The sequence below is a fragment of the Paralichthys olivaceus genome, chromosome 5 (genome assembly GCF_024713975.1).
Source record: "Paralichthys olivaceus isolate ysfri-2021 chromosome 5, ASM2471397v2, whole genome shotgun sequence".
In the NCBI taxonomy this organism is placed as follows: domain Eukaryota; kingdom Metazoa; phylum Chordata; class Actinopteri; order Pleuronectiformes; family Paralichthyidae; genus Paralichthys; species Paralichthys olivaceus.
Window position 1 is genome coordinate 13,722,839 of NC_091097.1, and position 23,879 is coordinate 13,746,717.

At 45.9% G+C, this 23,879-nt stretch overlaps 1 protein-coding gene across 7 annotated transcripts; it reads left to right on the top strand.

The window, feature by feature from the left end:
• The first annotated feature begins 931 nt into the window (after nucleotides 1-931).
• Nucleotides 932-20,633, top strand: pdgfab (platelet-derived growth factor alpha polypeptide b). Of its 7 annotated transcripts, none has more exons than XR_002203349.2 (7): nucleotides 933-1,615; nucleotides 2,841-2,940; nucleotides 7,196-7,330; nucleotides 8,563-8,753; nucleotides 16,916-17,042; nucleotides 17,647-17,771; nucleotides 18,376-20,633. XR_002203349.2 is itself a non-coding variant. In XM_069525148.1 (6 exons), the coding sequence occupies exons 1-6, from the start codon at nucleotides 1,553-1,555 to the stop codon at nucleotides 18,387-18,389; spliced, it is 627 nt and encodes a 208-aa protein (XP_069381249.1). In that variant the 5' UTR covers nucleotides 932-1,552; the 3' UTR covers nucleotides 18,390-19,467. The 7 variants fall into 7 exon arrangements, 3 of the variants coding, with proteins under 3 accessions (XP_069381249.1, XP_019957295.1, XP_069381248.1); XR_011241092.1 differs by having other exon boundaries at nucleotides 945-1,615; nucleotides 8,566-8,753; XR_002203350.2 differs by having other exon boundaries at nucleotides 969-1,615; nucleotides 2,844-2,940.
• Nucleotides 20,634-23,879: the final 3,246 nt, after the last annotated feature.

Below are 23,879 nucleotides of genomic sequence, written 5' to 3' on the forward strand. Positions count from 1 at the left end.
TGATGAAAACCATAAAACACATGGGTGTTTACCATTATCATCATCATCATCACCATTATTATCATCATCTTCATCCATCCCCATCCCCATCATCATCATCATCACCATCATCATCATCTTCATCACCATCATCATCATCATCATCCCCATCATCATCATCCATCCCCATCATCTTCATCACCATTATTATCATCACCATCATCATCATGATCATCATCATCATCACCATCATCATCACCATCATCATCATCACCACCATCCCCATCATCATCATCACCACCATCATCATCACCACCATCCCCATCATCATCATCATCATCATCATCATCACTATCATCACCATTATCACCATCACCATCTTCACCACCACCATCATCATCATCACTACCATCATCATCATCATCACTATCATCATCACAACCATCATCATCACCATCATCATCATCACCATCATCATCATCATCCCCATCATCATCATCATCACCACCATCATCATCACCACCATCCCCATAATCATCATCACCATCATCATCATCATCCCCATCATTATCATCACCACCATCATCATCATCATCATCACCATCATCATCACCATCATTATCATCTTCATCATCTACATCGACATCATCATCTTCATCATCTATCGATCGATCGATCTATCTATCATCCCTTATATCCCTCTGTCTAACGTCATTATTTCCAGTCACCGATTATCAATATCAGTTACAGCCTGAATCTGTGAATGGGCGCTCTGCTGAAGGGCACATATACATGCAGGGGGTGAGGGGTGGGGGTGGGGGCATGCTCTTGAGTATTAATAAGTCATCCACACCAACCAACCAGCTCCCTGCAGCTGAATAGATGCACGATCACCGAGACGCGAGGGGAGGCGCAACGGGCCCGGAGCTGCTGGCTCTCATATGCAGCGGCTCAGACGCGCTCAGACTTCATTCACTCCAGAGTCCCACACAGTCAAGGAGCCGTGCGCGCTGCTGCAAAGACGCACTGCTGCAACGCGGGCTCTGTATGGCACAACAAGGACAACTTTCTCCCTTGTGGTTTTCTGAGAGGATCTGTTCGTTTGGATTATATTCTCATAGGACTGTCACATAGACACAAAAACAGCCGTGCGTCTTGATTCCAACATAAGAAGCAGAGCTGTGGTTCTTGTTTGATCTCCATGTGAACTGGGCTGAGGTTTGAAGCCCTTTTTCTGTCAGAGGGTGAAGGACAAGTGCAATGCGCGTCGGACTCGTCTCTTGGGATTGTCCCGCTTGCGCCTAAGGAGCTATGTGGACCTGCGGAGCAGAGCTCGTTCCACAGGACGCACGGCCAATGTGAATAACAAGCGTCAACTTCCAGCCTCCTCAGCTTTTCACACCCACGAGCCAAGTGCAGCCCGGAGTTTGACCGAGCCCGCCGAGCAGCTCTGACACCCGGTTTCTCTCCCATGAGGGGATGGTTGTGGATCCTCTGGGGCCAGGAGCGACTCTGCGGCTCCTTCAGAACAGCGCGTTTTTCTTGTTTGGGGTTCATTCTAAATTAAAGGGAGATGAGAGCCGCACTTTGCCACCTCCTGCTGTGGACGGCGTACCTGCTGCTGGCCACCGCTGAGGTAAAGTAACCAGGAATCCCTCACACACGGGGCCGGACGCAAACCGTGTCCCCTTGGCCCCCTGTGCCATAGACAGTTTTTATTCCCGTGAAGGTGCAAAGGTCTCAGCGCGTATTTCTCCAACAGCCACAACTTGATGAGCAGAGAGAGTCAACTACAGAGCAACAGTGTTCAAAGTTTTGATGCAGAGCCTGTAATTAGAAGATCTGATTATGAGCCTATACACCATTTAAAGACACATTTCACTTGAATCAACCTATAATCTGTCCAAACTCGTATCTGAGAGAATAAACAGGGCCGTTTAGACTAAGACTCTATTTTAAGAACAGTGTGAATATATGAATTAATTTGTTGAGGGTGTACAAGCAGCAGCTCCTGTTACCATGAGGGCCAGTGACTGCGCACGTTTGAAAACCAACAACGCGATTTCACGCAGTTATTTTTGGCGTTTGTGCCAAATCTGTTTGTAGCCTGAGCCAACTGGGCAATAGTTTTGGTTGTGCGCTTTCATGCGTGGGAACCGCTCCGGGCGAAATATATCTATCTCTTTATATATAGCCACTGTTTCTATGATCCTGCACGGTTCCTGCAGCAGCGCAACAAGTGCAACGCTGAGGTTCACATGGGCACGGCACGGCCCGAGTCACAGTGCAGCTCCGAAGTCCCCTCAGAAAACAGACGGTTCAATATTGTTTCGCTCTTCGGCAGAGGAGGAAAACGAGTAACATAGTAATTCAATGCGTTATTAAGCTGATTGGAGTCTATTCTTTAATTCGGCGCTATATGGATACTGAAAGCAGCACTTATTTTGACACAATTTTGGGTTTAAACGATAGGTTTCTCTCAAGACCGTCCTGTGTGCCAAGTAGAGGCGATACAAAATATTTTAAAATGCTTCTTCTAGAAAGGTGTGGACCAAAGTAACCAGCATATCCAATCAAATGTGTTATTATTCTAAAGGCTTGCTTCTGCTCCTTTCAAAATCATGCTTAAATTGCATAATTTCTCAAGGGGATTTCGGCGCAATCTTTTTCTTCGCATGAGGGGCATGTCAGATCTGCTTGTTAGTTGGCACATAGTTGCAAAGCTGTTCCAGCACTGATCTTCCGGATGGTTGTTTAAACTCAGCACAGTTATTTCTACAGCCGAACAATGACCGGGACGTTTTACCACCGACTCGACACACGTCTAACTTTCCCCTGTTGTTTGATTTCTTTGCCCCCAGAAGGAAGTGCAGTTTCCCCAGGAGCTGATAGACAGACTGTCCCACAGTGAAATCCACAGCATCAGCGACCTCCAGCGGCTACTGGACATTGACTCCGTAGGTAAATTCAGCCTCTTGATACTTTTATCAACACAGCTGAGTTACACTTCAAATCCTCAGTGCCCTCCATGCTGTGTGTGTGTGTGTGTGTGTGTGTGTGTGTGTGGCTGCTATTGTTGATGACCTCACTTATATTTTAGCCTCTGCTTAAGGATCAAGTCAAATAACAATCACATACATTCACCCAAAGGTCATATTTAAAATTAAGCTCTCGCGCCACATTTTCAGAACCTTTGCTGGAGAATGTGTAGATTTCTTGTTACACTGATAAACTTTAATGAATGATGGATCCACTTGTGACACATCAGCGAGCTGCTGATGAGCGACTTGGATTTAGTGAGAAATCAGAGAAATTACTGTTGCTTTGGCCGTTATGTGAATTCAGCATCATAGCAGTAATGGCTCCTGTAACCGAGCTCAAATCACATGCCTGTGACTGGAGCACCACACAGGAAATTGCTGAGGGATCTGTGCACCCAGGGGAGCTGCCAAGTGCAGTCCTGGCGTGCGTGATAAAGTAGGAACCCTGATAGGTGCGTCCACTGTCCATGTGACGAGAGTGGACTTTCACTGGCAGGCATTTATTTGTGCATATTCTCTCAGCTGCTGTAGCTGCAATAAGCCAACTTTATAGCGACCGACTGCCACACATACTAGAAGTCGCCCTGTAAACAGAGAGAGTGGATCACGGCACAGGTCACACAGGTTTTTTGTGCTTCATGCTCTGCTTCTCCTGTGGTGGGGGACAGGTCTATCTCAGACCGTCTTAGATTAAGTTACAGGGGTGCACTGGAAGACGCTGTTTCCCATCACATGAGCCTCTATTTACACAGGCTCTAGTCATAGATCAAACTAAGCACTTACCTCTACAGATTTGTTGATGGAAATAGGTAATTTCTACTTTTTTTTTTAGCAGTCCCAGCTGATGTGAGCACTGGTCATAGCTCATTAACCTCAAAACTTGTATTCAGCAAAGCAACATCATGGCAGATCTGTGACTCTAATATCCTTCTGTAAAACCACACGATTGCTTTTCTGATGAACGAACCAATTAGGACTAATAGCCCCACATCGTTAGTGCATTTACTTGATGAATTCACAATCAAACCAACCTGCACCCCCCTCTGTGATGAGCCCAGAATAGATCCCTGGAGCACCTCTAGCATGAGAAGAGGTGTTTATAATTGAATTAACATGTCTTTCTTCAAACAGAGGAATGTTTTGCAGGGTAACAGTAGTAGGCTGATTATTATTACGAGGACATAAATCTGCCTGAGGGCCAGCGTGGCGGCCCTGGTAAACCCATTAAAAGACCTTTGACGCCAGCCAGAGGGGTATTTTCAGAGCTTTTGTTGCGGATAGCCAGGACAGTAAAGCTACCAGTATAGGATGAACTGTACATGGCATAGAATGTCAACCAGGGCTGGAGAGAGGAAAGGCTGAGACAGATTTGCTTGTCTTTAAAATTGTTAAGCACATAGATGTCTGAAAGATCTGAAAAGGTGTGATTTTTTAGCATTTTATTGATGGAGACAGGGATTATGCTTGTTGTTTACCTGGGTAGCACCTGAGTTGTTATAGTCTGAGATCTGTATCACTGGTAGGATGGCTTTATAATTCAGCCTGTAAGGACAGAGGTGTCAGGACACTGGGAAGGCCTGCAGGGCTTATCTCGTGGCTGTTTGTTTCATTTAGTGCTGCTTTGCTCAGATCAGGCTTGCATTTGTTTTTCTGTCTGTGCGCACACGTCTTGCAAGGACAGCGTCTCCAGCTCTGAGTGACAGACGAGATGACCCCACTGAAGTCTGCAGATGGTTGTCTGGCCCCTGAGGTGCTCCTCGTCTCTCCTCGCTTTTCCTCTTCTATATCTCTGTCTCTCTCCTTCGGCGGCCCCCCGGCCTGCCTGCTCTTATCTCCCTCAGTGAAAGACTTTGACAGAAAAGGGAACCTGACTCTTGGCATGGGGTTGGAGCTGGATTCTGGAGTTTGTATTCCTGCTCATGCTTCACTCGCAGGCAGCATGACTACCTCCCATAGCACTTGCTATGTACTTACAGTGTCTTAAAAAACAAAGAACAATGTGACATGAACTAATGTCCACCCAGATGTTCTGCCATTAGACTATAAAGTAACAAGGAGGAGAGACAGATAGAGGGAATTATGGTGACACCAATCACAAGTACAGGTACAGTGAGAAAGAAAGAGTGAAGGAGGTGTAAAGGGAGGGAGTCAAACCTCTCAATTAATGGAGGGATTGAAATGTCACAATAGTCTGATTCACAGCCAGAGACTGTCTCCTGTCCCCGGCTCAGTGTGACGAGCCTCTGTGCACGCGGACCCAACAGAGGAGCAAACCTCTCACTTCTGTCTGCACCTTAATCTTTATTCTGTCTCGATTTATTTATCTTGCCTTTCCTTGTTGTTTCATGCGTCCTCTTGCCCGATCTCCCTCTTCCTCCGTTTCCCTTCACGTCCTCTCAGTGTGCAGAAAAACACAACAGAAAGGTCTTTTATTGTGCTGAATAAAAACAAGTGCAGTCCATAAAGGACTTCTTTATTTCCTCCCCCTCTTTCTCCTTCTGCTCTGACACAAACTGTCTCCGGGCGGCCAGCGGTGTGAAGCTCTCCCTCACTCCTGTCCTGCTCTGACGGGGGGAGATGAAGAGCAGGATTTGTGCAGTAGGGCTTGAGAAAGCGCAGTGGGTGTTCTGTTGGTGACTGCAGCGTTAAAAGGTGGGAAAATCCCAATGAGTCCACTAGACAGTGAAAAGAGTGTTCAGTAGGTGTGTGTCTACACGTATATGACATGCACTGGGGAGCGTGTGTGACATATGTACAGTAGGTTTGTGTGTGTCTCTGTATGTGGGTACAGTGGCCTCACAGACTTGAAGCGCAGTCCTCTGCTTAACTCCTCAGCAGCAGTCAACACTTCCTTTCTGTAGACCTTTCGGTTCTGGGTCATCGGCCGTCTGACTGACTAACCGACTACACAAAAGGCTAATAGGAAATTCCCTCAACTCTCACTCAAGGGACGTTATTGGTTTTGATACCTGTCAGACCTGGGAAAAGAAGGCATCCGAAAGCAAATAAACAACCAATCCCAGAGGAGGACCAGGTATAGGTGAACAAAATCCCTTTTGATGAATGTGGTCAGAGCACAAAGAAGCAGAAAGAGTGGAATGTGTTTGCCCATGGCTGAGCTTTGTTGTGAGGGTGTACATTGGGTTTTAGCATGTTAAGGAGGATATGAGGAGTTTGCGTAGTTGCCAGTGTGCGTTTATGTTAATTGTACAAGTGTGGGTGTTCTCCAGGTGGGTAGGTATGAAGTACATATACAGACAGGACCCACCTACTTAGTAAACACGACTCAGACTCTGCTCTTTGGAAAAGGGCAGTATCCTTCGAACAAGCTTTATCATTTTATTGCTGCTCTGGCACTCTTCTGTAACTCCTCATATTCTAGGTGGGGACCAAAACAAGCAAGCTTTATCAGGTGACCACGACTGTGAATTAGCTGAGCTGGCTATATTAGACCTGAGTTGGAGAGGTTGCAGTGCAGCAAGGCAAAACATGTACTTTTCCAAGCCGCAGAATGATTGAAAAAGCAAACATCTTCAGGTTAATGAGAGGCGCAGAACCACTAATTAGGCGCAGGTATAATGGCAGCAGAGTACCACCTGTCAAATGACCACTTTAGCCCGATGTGTGTCTGTGAAAGCCGGTTGTTTTTGAAGGCTCATGCTGACTCACCTGCATCCAGACTACTTCATTCCTTCTGGGAAAGTTCAGACATATGAGTGAGTGGGGCTGACACACAAAGCTTCCAAATTACTCAGAGGTCTGTGTAAAACTGTGCCTCCTGCCTTTGCCCTGTGTACGCTGGTCTGTTTACCTCAAATTTGTGATCATCAGCGGTTGCCTGCCTGTCCGCCTGCTAGGGAACCCTAAGCCCTTAAGGGAATCAAAGCATGTGTTACATACAGCACAAGCAGCCTGTAGGAAGTTACCATCTCATTATGGCTGTGTGACTAACCGACTCATTGTTTGTTGTGGAAGGGGTATATAAAACATCAATAGTAGATCCCATGCAGCCCTTCTGAGGAGGCCAGCCAGACGCCCACCGCAGTCATTCAACACTGTGAAAGTGGCAGCAGCGGTTACAGACTCATAGCGTGTTTATTGATTAAATGAGCCTTTTGTTTGTTTTTGCTTCCTCTCTGTGTGACATTAATATGGCTGCCTTCTATTTTGACGAGGTACGGGAAATGATGTTATCGAGGAGCCCAAGCACCACAAACACCACAACCACCATAAGAACTTCTCCCGTCACCCTGGTCACTACAATGACCTGAAGAGCTCCCAGCTCCACAGCCGACGCAAGAGGAGTATTGGTAAGACTAAATAAATACTACAGTATATGCTTCACTGTACCGCTCAGAGGCTGCGTCATGATTACATTCAGCACTATGTACATCACAACTTGGCACAACATATTACAGTGTCATAATAACCTAAAAATAACCTATATCTTAAATATCACCCCTGACATGTGAGTTCCCAGGAGGTGAAACCGATCACTTTACACTAATTTCAAACAAAGCTAATAGTTAGTGGCTTTTATGTGGCTATTTGTGGATAAAAGGAACCATAATGAAGACATCTACCCAGTATTTATGGCAATGAAGGACTCATGAGAAACAAGTCTGGTGTTTGAGGTTAAACGGGACGTCTGACACGAAGCCTTTTAATTGGCCAGGGGCTTGGAGATCTAAGACACACGCGTCAGGAGAGAAATATATCCTTGAGCGTGGAAATTCCAGGCATTCAGGTTTCAAGTTGCAGCTTGCCAGGGCTCTCAGTCAGATTTCTTCATAAAACGCCACGCGGTACGATATCTGATCGAGGCACGGAGATTACCCTGTCGTGTGCGATCTGTGTGTTAAGACTTCTTGCAGCGTAGCATTTGAAGCAATGCAGGATAAAGTGGCTGGTTGTATTTCATGCATGTGTGCCGAACCATAAGTGAATGATACAGAATAGCTATTAGGCAGCTGTCCACAAAAACCCTTACATTCTGTATATGATGCACATATCATCTTCACGACATAATGGTATCTTACTGTACACTCTGTCACATCTTGAGGTCTGAGTGCCTGTTGGGGCGTTAAATCTGAAATGAGTGCTTGCTGCCTTCTTCTTTTCACTATGGCCAATAGGGTCAAAGGCCATTATTAGATTTCCCACTGGCAGACATAAAGGTTTTCTGGCCTAGTCATGCTGCATTAACCCCAGTGAGCCCTCTGAACAAAGAAGCAGTTTCTTTGTGTCTCACTGACTTGATCCCAAAGCTCCTTAGCTGATATGAGATCAGCTTTTTGGATAGTATGTGTTCTTAAGAGCCTTATAGCAGATTGGGTGTGAACTGAGGTAGGACGAACAGCTCCCACATCAAGTGAGTCATCAAATAATGAGTAGTGAAGGAATGCAAGAAGCAGCTGGGAGGGTGAAAGACGGATTTTGACAATACATCAGCATGCGCTTGCATTCGGAAAATGTGTCACTGAATGCTCATACAGACTGAACGCATTAACTCGACTCCTCCCTCTCCCTGTCCCTCTTCCAGTAGAGGAGGCGGTCCCAGCGGTGTGTAAGACGCGGACGGTGATCTACGAGATCCCCAGGAGCCAGGTGGATCCCACGTCTGCCAACTTCCTGATTTGGCCGCCCTGTGTGGAGGTGAAACGCTGCACGGGCTGCTGCAACACCAGCAACATGCGCTGTCACCCTTCTCGCAAGCACCACCGCACTGTCAAGGTAAGACACAAGCTCCTACAGGATAGACATGCCAAAAAGGATGCATATATCCACACAGAGTCAAGATCATTACTGCAACACCCAATATATCACAGTTACCCTATTTATTCCACAAACACACCCACCTCCACACACAAATCACTGCGTTCCCTCAGCAGCAGGTAAGTAAATCACATGGGAGGTGAGGTTGGGTTAACCTGCCCTCCTTCACACCTTTTTCCAACCTTACTCCCTCTGTCCTTTGCAGCTCCTCTGTGTTTCACAATACCCCTCTGCTCTGTGCCTCTTCCTTGAAAAAGTGGCCGCACTAACCGTCCTGCTCCTTCCCCTCTCTCTCTGACCATTTCGGCCAATCACCATCCTTTCCCCTCATCACTGTGTTTGCCAGCGTGGCTGTGCCAGGACTGCCGGAGGGAGGGGGAGGGGGAGGAAGAGGAGAGGAAGAGGATATGTAGAAAGGGATGTTGGTGCCTTTAGCCAGTACATCTGTTGAAGGGTCCACCAGACACGGATGCCCTTGCCAGATATAAGACAGAGAAACAGGCGCCTGTATCTTGAGAATGTCTGAGTGTCACTGGTTACTGCAAAGCCATTCCTCTGCTCCCCCTTTGTTTGGCCCTTTGTCTTTTCTGGAAGCGGTGAGCCCGGAGGAGAAGAGGTGACAAAGAGAAAGAGACAGCACTGGAAGGGGGTCGCACTGCTCTCAGAAGCTCTTTGGCATCGCCAGCTTGAAAACACGTCCTTCTGCTAAGGATCAGAGGAGACACCGTGGCTCGAGTTGAGTCATATTTCAGCTGTATTTACACTACAGCCTGTTAGCCACTGCAAAGCTCTGTTTGGAGGTATGGGAGTTATGTCCTCTGTTCTGTGAGAGTAAAAGACAACTGGAGGATAAACAGGATGGCCCGGAACACTCCGACTATGTTTGTGTTTCTCTATGAGTCTATCTATGCACTCTATTGTATCTGCTCTTTAATCATTGTGATCTTGCTGGCCATGGGCACTTGGACATTGCTTTCTGTCCTGCTCCTCATGCAAGGCTTTAAAGTTGCCGCCTCGACTGGCAAGCAGAGTAATAAAACAAATACCAACCCCGCCTGCTGCTGCCTCCTTCCCCTTGGCACACTGGCACAGGTCAGAGAGATTTCAGTTTGGATAGGCGGACATTCTCTCTGAGACAGTAAAGCTGCGCTGACAAGACGGCCGCTGTGGGGCACAGAGCGCTGCATCCAGTACAGAGGTTTATGGTCAGAAATGCTGACTCATAGTGTGGTAAGAGAGTCAAGCTGGGATATACAGCGCAACCCTGTGTGTCTGTCTGTCTGCATGCAAGCTCGTCTGTCTCTCCGTCTGCCAGACAGTTGGTGTCTGTCATCCTCAATAGGAGCTCTGTCTGTGATCACAGAGACCAGGATGGATGGAGAGACACTGACGATGGTGGGCAAGACTCTCTAAGGCTTGATTCAGCTATTCCTGGAATGCTGAGATCCATGCGACTTTGCCCGTGTCCCTCTCATGACACTGAGGACAAAATGTGCACACAGACTGGAGAAGGAGCTTCAGGCGTGGTGGGCAGGGAGGGTTTTCACGGTTGCTGTTTTTCCGTGGGGCTTGCACTGGTGGGTGATAGGGGCTGAAAGGCGTTGTATCCCTGCAAAAGGTCATCCTTCAGGGCTCCCTCCAGTCCGGAGACATTCACGGCATTGTGTGTGAGAAATATTGTCTCATGCCAAGATTTTCCTTTCTGTCTCTCATTTCAGCAGTTAGTCTGAATAGGAGTTCAGTTCATGCTTCTCCCTCCATTTATTAGAAAGCTAAAAATGTTGCCCGTCTACCCTGGGTCGGGCTTGTTTTCCTTCTTCTGGCCAAGGATGGGAAAAGAACACATTCACTGTGTTTCTTTCCATCTCATGCCACTATGCATTTGTCCAAATGCACCTTTACTTATTCATTCCTGTCTTCTCTTTCTTTCCTTTTTCATACCATGGACCCAAAAAAGAGAACGGGTCTGTGCAGGCCCTGTACTGTACAAGCCTGTCTTATTCAGTGGCAGGGTAATAGAAAAAAAAAAGCCAACTTAAAATAGGACTAGGCTGGGCGAGAAGAGGCTGATCTTAAAGTCTCACTCTTTCCCCTCCTCTCATGCTTTCTGAACTTTTTTTGCATTAAGCTGAAACTTAATTTGTGTGCAAGCAAGTTTTGCGTTAGATATTTTTTGTGTTGTCTGCACGCCTGGCATGACACAGTAAATTGGGAACTGTCTCGTCAGCCATAGGCCTCGTTCACAGATATTTTTGACTTGTCGCAGTAGGAAAGGCCCAGCTGTTCCTGATTACTTTAATGATGGCGTTCTATTCCAGAGTCCCATTAAATAATTTCATTTTTTACACCTGTGCTTTTCCTACTGTGACAAGTCCAAATGTTGTCTGTGAAATAATGGCCTATTTACAGATGGTTCCGTTTGGGCGAACCGAATTCTTAATGAGCAAATTAAACTTTAATGTATTCAGTCCATCATGCATCCAGCGTTCATTTGACTCCTCCTTCACCTCCACCTCCTGTTGCACTTTCTTTGACACCATATTTACTCCCCCTATTCAAGCATGTTGACTCCTCCCTCTCTTTTCCATTAATTTAGGTTAGGGGTTAACCCTAACCGTAACCCTCACATAAATTTTTCCTCATTTCTCTTTTTTCTTTAAGGCTGGCAGAACAGCGTGCCGCTTTGTTTTAGTGTTATGTTCGTAGAGTTGTTACAATCTAGGAAATGGCAGGAAATGGAAGTAATGAAAATAAATATCATGGTTAAAACTGCATATCGTTGGCATTTTGATGGCATGTGGAAAATTATCTCTTTTTTATGTCAGCTCTGGTTGTCGCTTTCTCAGCCCTACTCTCATATTTTTTTCTTTTTCACTTCTTCCTTATCATCCCTTCTGTTTTCCCTGCTCTTCCTCTGCATATTTTTATCTCTATCTACCGCTTCATTGACAAACTTGTTTATGAACTAGTAAAAGAATTTGACTGGGATCTCTGTGTGCATGTGCACTTGGGCGCTCCTTTGCACATTATTTTTTGTCTAAACACATATGCGTGTGTGTAAAATCTAAATACCTCTCTGTTTGTTCGTCCAATGGGGCTGAGTAAACAGCACATGACACAGACACACAATGGAGCTGTCACTCATCCTCTCACTCATTAACTCTTAAGGCTTCTGCCGTACATTTGGTCTGTACGTTATTATTATATTCCTCATTCACATATAAGCAGAAACAGAATTGACTGCATGTGATATTTGTGATTCAGTTTGAGGCAAATGAGGTAAATCCAAAAGGTTTAGTAAATGAAGAATGTCAAAGACAGTTCCGACATAGCTTTACATCATAAATATAAACTTGATAAGAAAAATGGCGAGAAAGTATAACTGAGCTGCTAATCGCACCTTTGAGACCCACAAAGTAAACCAAAACTCACTTAATTACACTACTTTCTGTTCTAAATTGTATTTATGTAATTTGATTTTCACTCTGTATATAAAATCTTGTAATTGGTTCTATTCAGGGAGTCACTGCAACTATCACTGCACTCATGAGGTGCCATGATCTAATGTGGCATCATTTGCAGACAATGCAGTTCAGTTTCTCTCATTTGGTTTGGTTCAGTAGATGGAAACTTTTGATGGCACTCGATGCGTAACTGTTTTGCAAAGGTCGGGGGGAGTTGTCAGCGCACATCTGTGTCAACCCAAGAAATTGTTTGTATGTGTGTGTGTGTGTGTGTGTGTGTGTGTGTGTGTGAGAGAGAGAGAGTGTGCTCTATGCTACCTAAACTCCACTGCCGCGGCACGGGGACGAGGTCATTTATGTGAAGTGGCCGCAAGAGGAAGACGGGTGGCAGAGTAATGAAGTGTTGATGGCTGCTGGATCAAAGTGGAGGCTGACAGCGGCCAGGCGGATATAGCCACAGTGCTGAGTGTGGGGGTCCACACATCTCTCTGCAATGGCCCTGGCCCCGACCCCTACACACACACACACACACACACACACACACACACACACACACACACACACACAGTGACAGTTCCCTCAGTGACTATGGGTCAGATCCGGGTGTTGGGGGAAGCAGTAGCTGTAGTGTGGGACCCTGACTTACGGGGTGTTTCATAAATAAAAGACAGTGTGACGGTGATACAGTGAGTGTGATTTATGATCGTCTGAGGGGTCCCGTGGATTACGTGTGGGGGGGAGACGGGAAAAGAGGGGCCTCCCTGTTTGAAGTCCCTCGCATCTGTGAATTATTTTCCCTTTGATTCACTCAGCTCTCCAGCTATATGAAGAAGGCCGAGGGAGTTTTTTGTGTATGTGTGTGCATACATGTGTGCGTGGTGTGCAAGGCGGGGGGTGTGGGCCGGGTCAGAGACCATGGGAGCGTCCCGACCAAGCCAGAAGTCGGAAAGTTTGGCTACTGCTACACCAGCTGGAACGCATCAGCTCGAGCAGGAAAAGTAGCAGCCATATTTGAATCATATTTTACAATTTCTGCATTTTCCCTTGACTCCTCCTCTCCTGTCCTCCCTTTCACTCTTCCCCACTGACTTCAGTGGCCAGTCTTCAGCCCTGGAGTCTGATTGTCTGTTCTATGAAATACTTGTTCACTCCCTCTTCACTCTTGCTGTCTCTCTCCTGCAACAGAGCCATCTCCCACTCTTTAATTTTACCGTTCTGTCAGTCTCCATCTGTCTTTTTTTACTCTCTCATCAAAATCTTATTTATTTTTCCCTCTTTTAAGTGAACAGCAATGTGTGTCTATCTTCAGTTTAGTTGTTCTCTGAAGACACAGAAGAGAGGGAATAAAGAAGTGGGGAGATTACACTCTTTGCCTTCTTTGATATTTGATATTGCATAATGGTTCTTTCGATCTCTGAGGGTCCGGGAAGCTTAGTGCACAATGTGGTTAGGGGCAGAGAGATATCCACATCTGGTGATACGTTAATGTGTGTGTGTGTGAGTGTGTGAGAAAGAGAGAGAGAGTTTGGGGGAGATTGCTGTGCTGTTTTGGCATGACAAGCCCGTGTGAAGCGACAAATGCCCTCCTTGCTTCCTCTCTTCTCCACACACCGTCTGTGATAGGTGCTGCTGCACATCTCCCTGAGTGTGTTTGTGGGAGGGTTGAAGCAGAGGGCAGCAGCAGGTTGTCTGGACTGTCTTTGTCTGATGTTCAGTCTGCGTCTTCTGTGGTTTACCCTCCTCCTCTGCAGTTCATCTTGCCTGTCCTCTGGGTGTCATTTTTCCTTCTTTCTTTGATTGCCGATGGAAACGTGGAGAGCCTCTCCACATTCCTCTTCCCCAGAACTTTCCACACCTCTCTTCCACTTGATCACAGTTGTAGCATCTCAACAAGACCCCTTGCTTAATATTCCTCCTGGCAGATGAATTGCGACCTCACTCTGCCACCTTCCACCCCTACATTTTCCAAACATACATGTTGGTTCACTTTTGCTCGATTCTGTCACTGTTCCAGCTCACAATGGCCCACAGTGCACATCCACATCCCCGTTGTGTTTTCCTTGGAAGGCCCGGGTAAAACTTTCCCCTCCATCAGGCTCTCATCAGTGCTTGGTGCACAGGGAATTCCCAATTAACCCAAACAGGACAATTGGCTTCACACAGAGAGCAGGGGAGACACTGAGGACAAACCGAGGGGCTGCACTTCCCAGAGCCCCCTGCCTCACCCCAAACCCTCTGGCTCAGATATCATTCCAAAGCCGCTCAGGGGGACCCTTTCTCAGAGCCCTGGCTTTCTAGGGAGTTTAGAGCAGTTTGATTTATACAAAGAGAGTGTGGGGCCCCTTGTCGTAGCATGGGGGTCTCTTCTGATGTATGTTTTATGTGGGAAGTCATTGACTCTGCACAAGAGGCTTGTGCTCTTTATACTGGAAGGAACAAGAAATGGCTAAAATTGAAGGAAATGGAAATTTAATATGGACGTAAAGTATAAAACTTGTAGGAGGGAATGTCGCCAGTTCTGTAACGTCAACACTTTCCCACAATACAAGAAAGAGGCAGAAAGAGTAGGTTTTTAACAAAGTAGCAGACAGACTGAGAAGTGTTATGTTGCAGTTATACACACTGACTGACTAATATAAAGTTTGAGTGTGTGTGAAGTAACTGTTGCAGGGAGTGTTTTTAGGCCTGCTGTGTGAGGGGAAAGGAGACTGGCCTGCTGTTGGGCCTCTCATCCAGGGGGCCCATCGCTTTATCCATCTGTCAATAGCTGTTTGTTTCTCCTGGAGAGTTTGGGTTTGTATGTGTGTGATTGTCACTAGGATCAGACTCAGTTATGAGTGTCCGACATGGCTGACTTGTTTGGCGTCCGGCTGGCAACTTCTGAACCCCCTCACCTCCGAGTTTCCCGTAACCAATGGCAGCAGAGTCGTCCGCACAGACAGCTGCATCTCTCAGCTCGCTTTACTCCTTTGCTCTCGCTCCTATCCCAGATAATTCGATTAGATATTAGCAGTGGTTTCTGGGAAGTTCGTGTCATCCCGTGATACCTCTGATAACTTCTCTATCTATCCTCTCAGAGTCAGCGTCAGTGTTAATAAATTCCCCAAGTGGGTAACCCAGACACCAAATGTTAATGAGTAACACATGAATGTCATTTAATGCTAGTCATGATCATGGTCAGGCTGTCCTCCCCCCTTCCTTAAATAACCCCCTCTGTTTGCACACACACGCATGCACATAAGCATGCACACACACATTCCCTATTGAGAGTGATGGTCCACCTTCCTGCTCTCAGCTCGCCCACTCTCTTTATATCAGGGCCTGATAACAGCAAACACACCACAGCTAACCCAGACACCATTGTCCTGTGTTTGCTCACTGCATACTTCCTCTGCTTGCTTACCCTCTTTTCACTGTCTCTCTTCTTTTTCTTTATGTTTTTCTCCTCTCTGCCGAAAGCAACTGTTGCAAGGCAGCATCTTGGTATGTTACGGCGTATTGGTATGTTCGTCTGTCTGCATGACTAATTCCACCCTCAGAGTCAGCCTTGGCGTTGTGCCATCACAGGATAGAGCAAGAAAGCCTCTCATCAGTTTTGGCACTCTGTCAATGTGTGTGTGTGTGTGAGAGCCTGCAAAGCCATGTTGTTCATAACACCAGAGAGCGTTAGGAGATTGTCTGCCAATATCCTCCCATATGCAGTGACCAGGAAGATAGGTGAGGCAGGGGATATTGTTTCCATGTGGCCCCCAGGCCCCTCAGTGGTGGATGTGGAGGTTACCTGCCCTTGGCACTAACATCAGAGAGGGAAAAGCATGCGGCCACCTCCCCTGAATTACACAACAAGATCATCATAACCTCCACGCAACCTTCTCTGTTCAGCTTTCATCTAAGCTTTAATCAACATACCCTATTCATAACCCTCTGAGGATTGGTCTTTTTCATTTCTAGCTGTTGGGTGGGTGGAGGTCAGTCCCGTTGTGTCAAATGGAGAGGGTGTTAGCTGGACTGAAGGACAGGAATTTCTGCGTTGCTTTTGTGCTTGTTAGAATGGAAAGGCTGTTCTCTGGACTTCTACTGCTTAGATTAGACCGTGTAAACTGTATTCCTTACATGCACATATTAAGCAACACTTTCCCTTTCCCATGGGGAAATAGTAATGTGGTTTAACACCAGCCTACATGTCGGAACAGGGAGAGGGAGTTTAGGCTTGTGTCTGTCTCGATACGGATGCTCCAGCAGGGCGGGATCTCCCAGCCTCTCTTCTCAGGCCAGAGTAAACCCTCTCTGGGTGTTAGGGCATACACCGCTCCCCCCTATCCTCCGTTTCTCCTCTCCCATTGTTTGAGTATGCTTGGACAGGGTCATACACTCCATTCAGTATTTACACATCTGATCAACAGCCCATAGAACACATAGCGAGTGGAACTCAATGCATCACCCTCGGAGGAATGCTGCCGTCACACTTCAAACACTGGGCTTTTTTTTATTTTTTATGAATCGATTTATGAAAGAATCATCAGTCACAGTGCTACGCCTCCTGATGGTGCCGGACAGGCAAAGAGTGTACGCATTCATTGATGACTCTCTGAGAAGAGTGATGATGGTGCCGGAGCTGGCTCTGCAGCTAACCTTTTCTTCTTTTCCTCCCTTCAGGTGGCCAAGGTGGAGTATGTGAGGAGGAGACCCAAGCTGAAAGAGGTCTTTGTGCGGTTAGAAGATCACCTGGAGTGTGTGTGCACGTCACAACATCATGTGGTGGAGCACTCAGAAGCAGAAACAGGTAACGATAGTATTATTACTGTATCACAAATATTGCCCAGCATTCTGCAAATCACTCACTAAGTTTGAGTTTGATGTCTGAGCCCCGCCCTCATCCCCACGTCATCATGCATCGCCTTTCTTTCCTCCCTTCCTCGTGTTTGTCCGTTGGTCTCTGTCTGTCTGGCTCCTTGGCTTTGCACTAGGTGACCTTGTTTCTATCTTGCCTCCAAACAGACAGACACACCTGTGAGGTGGCCTGCTATTGCAAAACTGTAAAGCTTGTGTGTTTTGCTCGTTGTTAGATGAAGATGTGTGCGTGTGCGTAAGTGTGTGTGTGTGTGTGTGTGTGTGTGAGTGGTGCGTGTTAAGGAAGGCTGTACAAAGGCTGCTTGGCATGACAGCAGGTAAATCCACCAGTGCCTTGATCTCAAGCTTTTCTCTCCCTGGGAGCAGATAAGCGCTGTGATGTGTACTGATAAGGCATCTGAAGTATTTATAGTGTGTCATATCCTTGCACTCTCTGCTTCTGTCCCAGGGCTGTTGTACCTCTTTCTGTGCCATGAACCCTGCTTCTTGCTTTTAACCCTGCTTCCTATCCACCCTACCCGACTTTGTGTTTTCAGGCCACCGTAGGGCTAAAGGTAAAAAAAGGAAACCTAAAAAGCTAAGGCCCAGCAAGGATTTATTGGCGACATAATAAAGTTGCACTCATTACCCAAAGTCCACTGGAGAGCTGTGAAGGGAACAGGTAGGACTTTAGCACCGTGACGCCCCCTAACCTTTTTGCACTGCACTGGCCCAATCAGGGTGCAAAGAGGTTCTGCCAATCACCGTTGCAAATCACATCACAGCCAATCAGTGTGAGGAGAGGGAGGGCTGAGGAGTACCATGCTCCGTGCCCTAATGCTGCATGTTGATTTTGTGGTTTGCTGAGCATGCACACCGCACACGTTTGCTTTGTGTCACCATGTTGTGATTGTGAGTGGTTGTGTGCACCTTTTTTCTTGTGTTATACGAAAAGCCGACACCCACTATTTGTCTGCTGTATGTCTCACTTGTCTTGCTCTGGTTCTCCTTCACCACGTCATCTTGACAACACCAATATTCACCTTCTCTCGTTGCTGCCTGTCACTATGAGAGAGAATTTTGTTTTGCACCATCAAGGTTGCTGCCTTTGAAATCTGGAGAAAAAATTATTCTGAACATTGTGGGTCTTGTTTGAAATGCATGGAACAAATTGATGCAATTGGGCACAAAATGCAAAAAAGTATTGACCTTTTTTCCATCATGTAACACGTTTTCTATTTGGAAAATTGTGATGCTAATCCAAGCTTCTGCTCTCTTTCCCGCAGTGGACGTGAGGTGAGACCAATCAGAACAAGGGACTTCAGTGTGGGAGGAACCTAATAAGAGGACGTCAACAAACAGGAGACCTGCTCGGTCCTCTTCCCCACTGCCGTGCAACCTCCGTCTTACAAAGACAAATAATTCTGTAAAAATGAGCGACAGAAAAATAGACAACAGACAAAAATACATAAGATGCCAAAGGTGCTTTTTTTATATTAAAAAAAAACAGTGATTATGGATGATGTCTTCCTCTGTGGTGTGCCACCTATACCCAGACAACTGAACCCTGCCAATGATTAAGAAGAAAAGAAAAGAAATATGCTGTGGAGCTCGGGCAGAAAGAGGCCGAAGGGAGATGATGAAAGGGATTTGTGTTGAACATTTTGACCGACGTTGTTTGAACAAGATGTGCAACAGAAATGGCCATAAAACAGTTGTATCAGGCTTTCGTGGGAATCTGGTGCTCAGACTCAAAAACAGCAGTGGATGTCCTCCAGCTGGGCGACATAAAATTGCCCTGCCCTGTTTAAATGACTCTTGCATACACAGGAAGGAAGAAAGAGAGATAAAGGAAAACAATGGCGAGCACTGGAGTTATGGAGGTGTTTTATTTTTCAAAAGACTCTCATTGGAGCATTAAACAATTTGAGTTTTTGGATGTTTGCGGAGTGAACAAAAAAATCTTCTCTGAGAGTCCTTGGTGGTCTGTGACTTTTCCTACCTGCAGTGCACAGAGAAATCTAAAAAGGACGCACCGCTACTCACAAACTATTTATACATGTGGATGTTTTAATTTTTTTTTTTTTTTGTCTCAGTGCAAAAGGAAGACAGAAAGAACCTAAAAGACATTTCCATGATTTTGGAGACATGCAAGAGTCTTGTGTGCTGCGGTTCTTTGTAACCATCAGTATCACAATCTCAATGTCATTTGTTGTTATCCTTGTCATCCATGTTTTCTTATTATATTACAGTATATCCGAATGATGTCAAGTGTTGTAAATGGTTTGGATATATGTGTGCAAGGAGGAGATGTGAGAGTCAGTACAGGAAGATGCTTTATTTTTGTTATGAAATATATTATGCTTACTTATATCCAAGCAGGAATTATGTTTAATTCTTTTGTTGTGGTTGAATGTCTGTATTTAATCCTTTGGAAAAGATGCAAAAACATGGGCAGGGGGTGGAATAGACAAGGGAAAAAATGGCTGCCATGCTTGTTACTGTGTGTGCGTCAGAATTATGAAAAGGTCGGACTGACTGACTCAAACATGGCAACCTTAGTGAGTGGCCATACTGTAGCTTATTCTAAGATAAGCATCCCCAAATCCTTTCTGTAACACGTTTGTGCTCACCAACCACATTTTTAGAGAAAATCTAATGTGCAAGTATGTATGTACTGACAGAGTGTGTGCGTGTGTTTGTGTGTATGTGTGTATGTGTGTTCGTGTGTTCGTGTGTTCGTGCACAAGATGTCTCTGCTATATGATGCTATTTTTCATTCATATCACTTTAATGTTGATAAGAAAGATGTCCGCCCGGTCTGCTTCACAAACACACATGTGCCTGGAAAGAGCAAAGTCCACCTCAAAGAGTGAATGAGCAGGCAAAGCAAATCGACAAGCGCATGAATGGGCTCCTTGTTTAGCCAGTCTTCACTCCTCTGTTGACAGGGGAACAAATCTCTGATCGCTCCACCCGCTGAAGGGACTCACACCTTGTGCAGCCACGTGCCCTCGGGGACGGATGATGATGGGTGCCCAGAGGTGGCCTGGAAACAGCACAGTGCTGGCCTGAACCTGTGACCCTGATGGGATAAACAATTACTGCCTTACCAGTTACTGTAACAGTGAATGTGTCACCAGGCCAACCAGGGGATAAAAACAACCCCCCCCGTGTTCAAAAGAGGAAGAGAAGTTCTCTAGTAATCAAAGGCGGAAGAGTGAGTCACTATGAGGTCGAGTAAAGAAAAAACTGACTGAAAGATGGATGTATCAGCAACTGCTGTGAATTCACCAACCATCGTTTGTGTGGTGCTCTATTTATAAGGCTGATGTTTTATCACTGTTCACATCTACACCAGTGTAAGATAGTGTTCTCAGTTAAACAGGGACCATGCTTGGAGAGACTTGACCTAAGAAAAATGCCATCACACTATCACTTGGCCTTTGGTACTTTTCTTTTGGGCTTCCATTGGATAAATACAGCAGTAATCATAATTTATATATTTATGTTTTCAACAATAAATATATTTCTGCTCATGAAATTGTTCCCTGGATGTTGAGTCCCATGATTTGTTTGTGTTGTGTCTTTAGGATGGCATCTCACCGCACAATATGTTATTTTCTAACAAACAATAACAAAACTTTGGTGATGTTGCGAAGCAGCATGGGATCATGGGATTGTTTTTTTTCACTACATCTACCATAGTGCAGTGTGCGTGTCCATTTTGAGGATTCTTTCATTGTTTATCCATTGGCAGGTGAATTATCTGCAGAGGTCATCTCCTCTCCACAAATTAACCTGCAGATTAAAACCAGTATAAACCCTGAAAAATGTTTGAGCCGCACTGTCACTGATGTTTGTTTCTCTGAAACCTTAAAGTCCAGACATCCAGTGAGTGGAAACATTCATCATACAACAAGTCAATTGTAAAAGTGTAGCTTAAAACTGGACAAAAAGTAAATTTCAACTATCTTTAAAGCTGCAAAGGGGATATGATGTCATAGACAGGCAGCAAAATGACACATTGCTTTAGGTTTGAACACTGTTGGATGCATTTGGGATAATGTGTATTCACACGTTGACTGATATGCAACACACAAAACATTGTTTTTAGAAATGTTTATGCAGAACTGTTTCATATCACGTAAGGATACATGTATAACAAGGTGTTGTACATCACTAAAGAATGAGACGATCGGGGCTGAGGTGAAATTATGGAAAGTAAAAATGAAGTAATTAAGCTGAACAGAGTAACAGAGGGAGGAAGAAGAGAAACCTATATATTAACCAGCACCAGAAAAAATACACCAGCCTCCTCATTATGAGCAGATTTACAGGTTTATCTAAGGGACTACATAATATGCAAAATATATGAGCTCAAAAGAGAGGAGTCCACACGTGTTGGTGCTGCAGCAGGAGGCAGACAGAAGCTGGATCTGAGGGTGGTGGTGTTCACAGGAAATGTGAGCTTTTCCAGGCTTGTAGGCTGAGCAAGAGCTGGGCTTTATTCCAGGATCCACCAGCAACTAGACGGCTGATGCTGGGGGCTTTATTGCTTTTCCCTGAGCAGCTCATCCTAATCCCAGGGCTGAGGGACATTAAAGTCCCTCTCCTCTGCACTTCCCGGACATACACCTCACTTATTACCTTAGGAGGGAGCCAGATAAAGAAAGGCACAACATGAAAGAGAGAAAGGATCAGAGAGACAGCAGCTCTGCAAGCCAGTGAACCGGGGATAAAGTGAATAAAGTATAGATAAAAGGATGAGAGGAGGCTTGATTGATATTTTTTTCTTTTTTTAGCTGACCTGCACTGATTCATTCATAAAGACAGTTGGGGTGTGTGTGTGTGTGTAGGGGGGGGGGTGAAGAGTCAGTGTGCTCAGTATGCAGAAACAGGAGAGAGTGCAATATGTCATGGTGGGAAAAGACGGGGTAAGAGGATGGAGCACAGGAGAGAGGGATGTGAATACCCTGAGGAGTGAGAGTGCAAGGATGTATAGAGAGAAGAAAGAATGGCGGATTGAAAAGAACAAGGAGAGGACATGGACAGAAGGAATAAGTGGTCTCACGGTGTGGGTAATCGGCACCACAGCAAGAGGGAGCAGACAGGGGAGCACTAAGTGGACATGCTTTCATAAACAATGCCAGAGGGGGGACGACAGGAATGACAAGGTGTGAAGTGGACTGCTGAATGAGCTCCGTGTGTGTGTGTGTGTGCGCACGCATGTGCAAGTACGTAAAAGTGTGTGAGTGTGTGTGCGGATGAACAATACAAAGGAGGTCTCCCAGTGTGAAACATGGCGACTGGAATTTTGGGTGATTTGACTACCCACAATGCACAGGGTCAGAGTTCAGGGTTCAGGGGTCATAGCGGTGTTGCTGGTGGTGCAAAGTGGCGGATGCATTGAAAAGCTTTAATCACCCCCCTCCATTTCCATGTTTAGTGTAAATACATTTTAAAAATCAAATACTTTTGGTAAATAATCGTTTTCTTTATAGGATATAAAACTTTTTTAGTTAGCCCTTAGTTTACAGCCTCAAAACCCTGCTGAATCAGCCATAATTGTTTCCTTCCCAGATTACAGATCTTGTAACCTTTGCTTCATTCCTGACACCCCTCTATTTCCTCCCCCGTCCTCCCCTCTCCTCCTTCCCTCCATGTCGCCCTGTTATGTTTCTCCTCTCGGCCCCAACCTGTGGCTTCTGGGTTTTGAGGAAAGGCAGAGGTGGCCTTTGAAGATGGCGACAGCCAAGTTTGTCTGGGGCCAAGGCCATGAATGCACGTCTTTGTCCGTGCCTCTCGTACGTCTTCGTATCCTGCCCCCGCTACACTCCTTGTTCTCCCTCTGTCCACCCACAAACTCACACTGACACGCTCATGCCCTTGCAGGGGCCCCAAGTTGCACAAATGACCCCGCTAATTATGTATTTAAGGTATTTGGCTCCTGTGAAAACAGCGTTGGGTTAGCGTGGAAGGTGGTAGGGGCAGTTGAGGAGAGGAGGGTGAGTAGGGACGTAGGGTGTAGGGTGGTCCATGGTCTCATGGCTATCATTACTGCCCAGCGTTTTGTGTAAACACTGGATTAGGACAGCGAGGGCTGATTGAGGAGAGGGGTGGTGGAGAAGGTGGTGGATTTTGGCACAGAGGCAAGTACGTCGATCGCCTGTGCTTTTGAGTTTGGTCTCTGGTTTCCCCCCTGGGTGGCAGGTCCCTCAGAAACTTTTCTCTCACACACATCTCACCTCACACAGGTAATGATTTATTTGCAACACAGGAGAGATGACGCAGCATGTACACACTCACTCATCCTATCTCCTGTCTTTATCTTAAAATCGATCCCAAGTGTAGAGGCCTGTTCATGGGCTAAACTGAAAACATTACAATTCTTCTATTTGATTTTTTGTGGGACGTGAGCAGATTTGCTTTGTGGGATTCTGTGCAACACAGGACTGAAAAAGAATTGTTGCGGAAGAATAGTTTTGTTTGCTGAACTCTCCTGATAAGCATCCCTCCGTTCTCCAACCATTCTTCTCACCTTTCCTCTGTCTTTTTGTCACAGACCCATCACGTGTCTTGGCATCAGCTAAGGATGTGACCATTCTCAGCAGGAGGGGCCCAAAAGGACAGCTCTGAAACCAGATCTCTGTGCCGTGGAACCCCCAGGGGAGGGGGCTGACTGATGATGATGATAAACCAGAGATGGACAGCAGTCTGCTTGGCTCCTCAGTGGGAAACTGCTGACACAGGATGCATCTGAAAGTGGCATTTCAGCACCAAACTCATT